The sequence below is a fragment of the Biomphalaria glabrata genome, chromosome 14 (genome assembly GCF_947242115.1).
Source record: "Biomphalaria glabrata chromosome 14, xgBioGlab47.1, whole genome shotgun sequence".
In the NCBI taxonomy this organism is placed as follows: Eukaryota; Metazoa; Mollusca; class Gastropoda; family Planorbidae; genus Biomphalaria; species Biomphalaria glabrata.
In genome coordinates this window covers 16,647,678-16,656,869 of record NC_074724.1, presented here as the reverse complement: position 1 = coordinate 16,656,869, position 9,192 = coordinate 16,647,678, and the positions used below count along the sequence as shown (strand labels likewise).

The following is a 9,192-nucleotide window of genomic DNA, read 5'->3' as shown; positions in this document are numbered from 1 at the left end:
GTCCAGTGAGTTGCAGAGGGTTTGGCGTAGCTATGACGTCTCGCACAGATCTGGGTCTATAGGGACGTCGCACCTAATAAGTCGACAGGTGGGCTGTCAAATAGGCAGGCAAGTAGAGCCGATAGCGCCGAGTAGTAGAGTTGAGCAGATCTACGTAGGTAGTAGATGATACTCAATAACAAGTGGGCAGTTGACTAGGCAGACAATGCCGAATAGATAGGCAGGTAAATAGGCAAGTGCAGTGCTGAATAGCACTAAGCACAAAGGCAGACATCGGAGGGAGGCTGCGGATAAATAATGACAAGTTAGGACTTGTCTCTCATGCATCTTAAAGATGCCCTCGACTGAGGTGAATTCATCAGATTGGTAAAATTGCCTTTGAGTACAATGGGGAGATGACGACAAATGGGATTGTTAAGACCTCTGCGCGGTGTTGATTCTTGACAATCTGTCTAGTGTAGATCTGACTGTAGGTAACGCTGAATTCAACACTTCAGTAACACCGGCGAAAGGCCGAAACAATCAAATATGTAGTCGACGCTGATATGTTGTTCTAACAATATGTTTAATACTCAAAAGGGAATCGTCCGATGTCAATAATGTCGTACTCAAGTCTACTACTTTACAATAAGCGTCCTCCTTCTAGCGTCGTTTAGAGCGTTCTTATTTTTAAAAGATCTGTCACGTCACTTGTCGCTAATTAAAACTTTACCCTATTCCCGAAACAAATAACTAATTCCTAACTACTTCCTAATCATGTCATAACAACTCCTCCCCCTCCCGCTAAAAAAAATTGCCTGTCAATTTTTTAATCTACTGTCTTAGTCTTACAATGTGCAAGGGCCAAAATGTAGGGAAACATAAAAGACAACACAACTTGAGTCTTGATTGCGATTTCAACTTCTCTTTTTGTGTCCACAATCAAGTTCCTCTGAACACCTATTTCCCTCAAGTGTCACTAACTGATACTGTCCAATGTGATGTGCCATAGGTGACCGCCGACATAGTTCGTTTGCGCTGACCCTATAGGTGTGTCTATCTATACATCATCACATCACGTTCCGGAGGTTACACCGCTTTCCCTCACACGTCAGGACAGACAATTTACCTAATATGACAAATTGACATCAATCAATATTCGTTCTCCCACTATACACCTAACGTTCTTTCGGGCATTTACAAGTGTATTTTATTTCCTCTCTCCACTTACTTGTCCCCACACGATCTAACTCTTTACTGATGTATGATCATGATCACATACAAAGAATAAATTATAAAACTTACTTTTCCTTGATGTAACTACATCGTCGCCTTATACATGCCCTTTCTATTCATACACACATACATGCAATGCATACATACTACCCGAAATTACATAATTAACATGAGTCAATCTAATGATAACCAAATTACCTGTATATTATAACATAAATATACTATTCAAGATACCTTAAAACAACCTAATATCCTTCTAGTTATGACTACTAGTTAAGTCAATCAATGAAGAATGAAATACTTAAACTAACATCTATTTACATATTTATAGACATACTAGGGTCGTATAGCGTTATGTCATATCCGCTATCTGCCCGAGCAATGCATTTGTTCTCTCCAACTGGAGTTTACATCTCTTCTTACTCCACTATAGCCCGCGTGTGGCCTTCTACCTGGGTATGACTTGCGATTACCGCTACCACAGTCATCTCTTCTATCGTCACTGTCGGATACAGACCTGTGCCTCCTATCCGAACTCGCAATCTTCTGTTCAGACTGTTCTGCCCTACTCCAACAGTCTTTAGCGATGTGCCCATGTTTATGGCAGTTAAAACAAATTCTGTCATTTCTAGGTTTATTTCGCCTCATGTTGCCATACCTGCTTTTCCAACTTCTAACCTGTTTGTCAGAAGCGGCGCTGACACCTGCTACATTTCCAAGTAAAACATCTCTAGATAACCTCGGCATGGCTACTCCTTCGCAATACCCTGTGTACAATGGAGATCGAAGGAACACTTTGCACGCTTCGAACCTCTTAACTGCGCCGTCTGCCAACCTGACTGATTTGGTATAGCCTAAATAATCCTTAGATTTAACTAATCCTCGTCGAACTGCGAGTGTACTGCTAGCTGTGTCCCGGATCACATTTACCTGTTTATTATTTATCATGCCTGGATATAGTTTAAATCTATCTTCCCCACAATCAACGTAATTAATTTCTTCATCTGGTTCACTATCTCCACTATCACGATCCCTGTCTTGGATGCTCCTTACAAAATTAACCCTATCTGGTGGCCGATTATCCCTCTCTTGTCTACGGTTTCCTTGATTACCTCTCCTATCACTAGTGCCACTATTATCCTGTGTATTCCCATTGCCAGCTCCATTCCCTCTATGTTTCCTACACTGGTATGCCATGTGTCCCTTTTCCTGACAGTTAAAACATGTAACATCCCTAAGGTTTCTATCACCCGCTTTAGGTCTATCTATTCTCCTATCATAACTTTCCCTGCCATTGTTTTCATTTCCCCAGGATCTGTCCTTTATGCCATCATAACTATCCCGACCATTGTTCCCACGTTCCCTGGACCTATCATTTCTCCTACCATAACCCCTATCATTACCATCATTTCTCTTTACATAATTTACCAGGTCAATAACTTTTTTGTGGTCGCTAACTGAAAGTGGGTTATTTGGGTAAGCATTCTTAAAGATCCTAATAATTTCTACCAAGTCTTCAATTACCTTAGGGTTTCTTTCTTTTACAAAGGACTGTAGCTGAGGGTCGCACTTATTGATAAAGTTATCAATCAGAATGAAGTTCTTCAACCCCTCGTAGGTGTTCTCTACATTCTCGAATGCGAGCCATTTAGTGAAGAAGTCCTTCTCTGAGTTGATGGTTGTCTGCGGATCAACTTGGCTGGATGGAGTGTTTTCGTAATACTTCTTTCGGAATGTTGCCGCGTTGTGCCCGTATGCGTTTAGCAGTTCCTTCTTTAGCACCTGATAGCTGTTTTGCATGGCGTGGTCATGGTTTTGGCAAATCGTGAGGGCTTTCCCATGTACGAAGTCCAACAAGATTTCGGACCACTCCTTCTCCTGGACATTAAACTTTGCAAGTTTAATTTCAAAGCGTTTCAGATAGTCGCCGATGTCGTCCTTGTCTTCCGCAAAAGGTTGGATTTTCTTCTTCATCCATGCGGCGCTACTATGGCTTTCTATGTTGGCACTATTGTTGCTGTTTCCTTCGGTGGGCACACTTACACCAGCCTCTATCCTCATCTGTTCTACTTGAATTCTCACTTTTCTGTCCGCCTCTTCTTTTTTCTCCCTCTCGATGCGTTCCGCCTCTTCTTTTTTCTCCCTCTCTACCCGTTCCGCCTCTCTAACCTTTTCCCTTTCCAATTTTTCTGCCTCTCTAACCTTTTCCCGCTCTATGCGATCTGCTTCTTCTTTTTCTTTTTCTCTGCCTCTAGCTTTCTCTCTCTCCACGCGTTCTGCTTCTCTACTTCTTTCCTTCTCCAAGCGCTCTGCTTCTGCCGCCACCATCTGCTGTACATAAGCAGTTAGTTCTTTGCCGCGCAGTTCTAGTTCTGTCTTAGCTTCATGAATTAGCTTTTTCCTAAATTCTTCCAGGTCGTAACCTGAAGTAGCTGCCATATTACCTTTGTTACTTTACCTCGCTTTTTATTTAAATTATCTTACACACAGGCCTAATAGCTTCTATTACCTATGTTCTATAAATCAAATTACCTTTTGAGCGTAACCTCGCTCCGCGCCTTCCTAATACCTCTTGATTCAAATAAATTAAATTCGTCACTCTACCCTCGGCGTCTAGACTACCAACTCCGACTTCTAATAACTTCTGTACTTTCCAAGATACACTTAGTATCCTTGGTACCAGTGTGTAGGCTACACTCTGACCCGACTGAATACGATGTGCGACACACGCACACTCCACCGACTACGTGTTACTCAACACAAGTCGCCGGTAAATAGACCAACCTGTCTATTTACAAATACTAAAATTACAAATGGGCAATCAGGCTTCACCTCGATTGTTCCCCAGATCTAGTCTAGATTACGCCAGATCTTAGTTACTTCTTACCTGCTTTCACAGCCAGGAGTGTATATAACTTACTCATACAAATAAACTATGAAATTAAACCTAAATACGTTAAACACCAAACTATAGATCTAGTTCTAATGAATGAGACTTTCGTCTGACAGTAAGACTTAAGACAGGAGTATTGCAAACAATTAATACATGACGTTACTAAAAATGATTAACTAAATGATTCACATTCACATACAGGACGAATTAACAGCTAAACGTATATCTGGACCTCTTGCTAGATTACACCTAATTTTAAGGATATCCCCAATCCACCACGATTTAACCTGGTAGTGATAATCTAGCGAGTGGTCACTTCCCTACAGACTCTAATTATTCTAAGGAGAAAGTAGTTAAATAACACTTGACTTATCTGTCTAAGAAGCGGCGATGCGATAACTCCACAGTCAGTCTCGGGTCCACTCTTCCTACGCTAATGTCTGTCCCGGCGGCAAGGCTCACGGCGATGTCTTCCCTAGCGGTGAGATAAAGACAGCGAACGTTTCGGCTCTCCAAGGTCCTTCGGTACTGGTCTGCAACGGCTCCGGTTCTTCGGTGGTACGGCGTCTGGTTCTGGTTCACGGTGATCTGTCGTCTGGCTCCGGTTCGTCGGTGGCGTAGAGTCTGGTTCCGGTTGCTGGTTCCAAGGCAGGTACGGTGGTTCCTGGTGGTCGTCTGTCCCAAGTGAAACTGGAACGGTCCAACAGTTGACACAGCGACAAAGTCAAAGTCCAGTGCTAAAATACCGGCTATCTGGCTATCTAACGTGTAGCACCGATTCAGCCGAGACGTAGATCAAATTAGCACTACTGTACTTAAGTGCCGTAGGCAGTAAGATGGTTCCTACGTCACAAGTTCTTTGGCGTGACCTCAACGGTCGATCTTGGCCTTGCAGAGGTGACCTTCACGTTCGTTCTCAAGATGCCGGGCAGGCGATATCTCTTCAGTACGGCTTCGACAGGACGGTTTTCTTCCCTTCAGCAAACTGTAGCCTTCTCGATACCGAACTACAGGCTTCAATACGATGCCCCAACGTATGGGCGTTTACAAATTACAAATGTAGATCTAGATCTATATTTCGTTACCTCCTAGGTCTACGAGTCCAGGATCTCACTGGCTTTCCTTCGCCGACGTGGCTGTATGATCAGGGTCTAGCTGCAGACTAGGCCGATGACGTTAACTTCTGCCTCCTCCTAAAAGAGGGCTTCTATCCTTCTGAACGTTGATGCCAGTGAGCTCCGAGTCTGGGGTCGCCACGTTGTTAAGACCTCTGCGCGGTGTTGATTCTTGACAATCTGTCTAGTGTAGATCTGACTGTAGGTAACGCTGAATTCAACACTTCAGTAACACCGGCGAAAGGCCGAAACAATCAAATATGTAGTCGACGCTGATATGTTGTTCTAACAATATGTTTAATACTCAAAAGGGAATCGTCCGATGTCAATAATGTCGTACTCAAGTCTACTACTTTACAATAAGCGTCCTCCTTCTAGCGTCGTTTAGAGCGTTCTTATTTTTAAAAGATCTGTCACGTCACTTGTCGCTAATTAAAACTTTACCCTATTCCCGAAACAAATAACTAATTCCTAACTACTTCCTAATCATGTCATAACAGATATGGATAACTAGTTGGCTGATAGTAGCAATATAAAATGTACATAAAAGGGAAAATAAAAATCTCAAGTAAACAACACAAGTTGGAAGAGAGGAAAAGGGGGGGGGAATGGCCGATGGTCAGCAACCATGACGGTTTGTTTACATACGACCGTCGGCCGAGAAATATGGAGCGCACTTGAATGGAGAGGGTGTCCGTTCAAAGGGCGCAACTCTCGTTAAAGTAAAATGACTACAGGGGAGATAATTCACTTCAGGGGAGATAACTCGTATCTCTTTTCTAGACGCAGTATTAGTGCGCTAGTAAAGTTATTAAGGCGGTCAACCGAGATAAAGGAAATAAAATAAGATGTACAAATATATACATGGTTACATCAACGATCAATTGAGCAACGTAGCATTAATATATTAATGCAATACCTAAATACATACATAAGACATGTCTATGTTTTCTACTTACGACAGTGAGACATACACAATGCACTAATTAAATATAAGTGAAGTAACAAAATACACATGATAATCTCAAGTGAGAAATATGCACAAATTAATTAGGATGGAACTTGTGATTAAGTTTGGCTTACTACCAGGTATTCCTCTAGGAGTGGGAATGAATGATATACTCCAGACTTGATTGACAGCGATAGAGAAATAAGAGGGTCTGGCTTGATTTAATCTACCTTATATATAGGCCTGGAAAATATGGCGGAAACAGAAAATGTCCTAGGCTAAGAATTATCTTACACGTGGGTGAATTTGACTCGAGGTGGGAGTCGCACCTTGGAAAGGTCAATAGATGTGTTAGTCCGAGTGATCTCCTAGATCAAAGAGAGACCAAAGTGGTGTCCACAGCGGCTGTCATACATCCGGCCGGTAAGACAAAAGAGATTATGTTTATTTTTACCCCGGTCAAGGGAAGACAAGTAAAAAGCCACCAAGGTGGTGGGCTCAGTCTAGCATGGAGAGGAAAGGGTGAGGCGGGTGAAGAAATTGGAGATAGAACGGGGAAATGACTAAAATAAAATAAATAAATAATGAATAAATAATGATTAAAGCTGTGATAAATTTGAGTGACTCTGACAGCAAGCTTTTGACTTGTCACAACAACTGAATAAAAGTCAATATTGTAATTCTTACTTCCTGTTTCTATATCAGGAGTTTTACGTGTCTTTCACCCTTATGACCCGAGGTGAACCTATAACAGGCAATGCCAACCGAGACTGTGACAACACATCAAAATGTAAAGATGAACACGTTTAATGCACTCTATACTCGGCCTGTACAATATGCCTTGAAAAGTGATACAACTAGGCAAGTAATATAGAAATAAAGAAATAAAATAAAAGTCATGTTTAAAGAAAAAACAAAGATTATCGAGGTGGTACAATGCCACCCTTATAACTATATGCACCAACGATTTAAGAGTTATTTCGCTTATTTACTAAAAATTAATCGCCAATAATTAATTGACTGTTTTTAATAACCTTTTTTTAGTTACAATAAATAATTGCTCAAATTATCAACTTAATAGGAAAATGCATACATTGGTTTCCGCTACAAATATTACAGAAACCTTACAGAAAATAATTAGTACCTTATCAGAATTGAAGATTTTTTAATTGCTAGCCTTAAAAAGGTCATTTAAAGATAAAATATGCAGCAATTACTTTTGCCTAAAATGATTTAGTACCAGTGTCGAAACGGTCATTATTGGAGACGACTAAGCTATATGAAAACAAAACTCTTGTTGGGTTGCAGGCCAAACCTTTGCTCTAGCGAGGATTGGGAATCGCCTCAACAATCATGTCACAATCTACACTCCGATCCTCAATGAAAAGTTTCATAGCAGACACCTGCAGGCTAGTAGCGGGCAGAAACCGGAGCTTTCATGTGCCCCAGAGCTCAAAGTTTCCTACCTATTTCTTAGGATGTGTACAAAGAAGATGAATTTAGATTTATTTCATAAGGTGTGTTTTTACTTCATATAGAAAAGTTGAGTATATAGTCATAATTTTTTTAAGCATTGTATGCGTGAAAACAAAATACCATTCATGTATAGAAACTTAAGTAAACACTAAATATTTGGAATAACAAAAACATGCGTGCGTACTGACATTGAGTAAGTAAAAACAAATGTGTATCTGTAAGCAGAATTAATTTATTAATTACCAATCTTAGACAATATAATTGAAACGTATGTCTTAAAATATTTTAAATAGATTTTTTGAAAGTAAAATCACTAAACATTTTTAGATATGTAACATTTGTTAATACTGACCAAACAGTTACTACATATAATGTTAGTATATAATCTTTAAAATTACAAACACTTATCTCAGCTCACATAGGACTAATTAGAAATCCGCTGAAGATGTTGTGTTGATAAGTTAAATCAGAGCTATAGTATATTTGATATGGAGCTCGATTATTTACAAGATAAATTGTGTCGCCTTTGTTACACTCAATGACAACTGTTCTGCCTGTGTAAAAAAAAGTTTATAAAATTTTTAAAAATGTATTTACAACAAAATTTATATATTTTCAACAAAAACAATGAAAATTCCCTAAACTCGCTTTCTTTTCAATCCTGCATCACCCTTTTTAATTCGAGTTTAGAATTTAAGGCTTAGCTAAATACGACAAAAAAGGCGGCTTAGCGGCAAAGCATTTGGCTTCCGAACCAGGGGTGCGGGTTCAAATCCAGGAAAAGACTGTAATTTTTAATTCTGGGATCCTTTGGCGCCTCTGAGTCCACCCAGCTCAAATGTCTTCCTAACATTATCTGAGGAAAAGTAAAGGCGGATGGTCGTTGTGCTTGCCACATGACACCCTGTTTGTTAACCATTGGCAGATATAACAGATGACCTTTACATCATCTGACCTATAGATCACAAATTCTGAGGGGAAACTTAAGATGCCAAACCTCAAAAATCGTCATCATTTCTATCCATACCAATTATCCTATAAATCAGTGGATCAGAGTTTACACGGATGGCTCATCCCATAAAGCCACCACAAATGGAGGAGCTGGAATACTTATCGAATTACCAGATGGAGGAAAACTTGAAAAATCCATTGCAACTGGAGAGCTCTCTGACAGTCACAGAGCAGAAAGGGAAGCACTAGCACTAGCTGCTACCATGCTAGCAAATCATCCACGTTCCCCACACAGTCAGTTTGTCTTTCTAACCGATGCGAAAACAACCCTCAAAACTCTGATTCCTCTTATATTAAAAACCTCAGAACAGCACTTACAAAGCTCAACATTAACAGCAAAAAAACTGTTATTTAATGGATACCAGCTCATATACAATTAGAAAGAAATGAGAAGGCTGACACACTCGCCAAGAGTGGGAGAACTAACTCACAAATAAACTCTGCAATCTATCCAGAAGAATTGAAGAAATTAAGTGTAAATAAAATAAATGAGAAATGGACGAGCTCTCATCCAAATCACAAGAAAGATGACG

General features: G+C 40.3%; 1 protein-coding gene across 2 annotated transcripts; it reads right to left on the bottom strand.

The window, feature by feature from the left end:
• Nucleotides 1-546: 546 nt before the first annotated feature.
• On the bottom strand, nucleotides 547-5,717 carry LOC129922811 (uncharacterized). Of its 2 annotated transcripts, none has more exons than XM_056010275.1 (2): nucleotides 3,418-5,717; nucleotides 547-3,384 (listed from the first exon to the last, which is right to left on the bottom strand). In XM_056010275.1, exons 1-2 carry the CDS (start codon nucleotides 3,652-3,654, stop codon nucleotides 1,582-1,584), a joined length of 2,040 nt encoding a protein of 679 aa, XP_055866250.1. In that variant the 5' UTR covers nucleotides 3,655-5,717; the 3' UTR covers nucleotides 547-1,581. The 2 variants fall into 2 exon arrangements, with proteins under 2 accessions (XP_055866250.1, XP_055866249.1); XM_056010274.1 differs by having other exon boundaries at nucleotides 547-4,520; nucleotides 5,377-5,717.
• Between the last annotated feature and the right edge of the window lie 3,475 nt (nucleotides 5,718-9,192).

Coding starts and splice junctions, on each gene's coding strand:
- LOC129922811 (XM_056010274.1), bottom strand. CDS start 3,654: ATGGCAGCTACTTCAGGTTACGACCTGGAAGAATTTAGGAAAAAGCTA.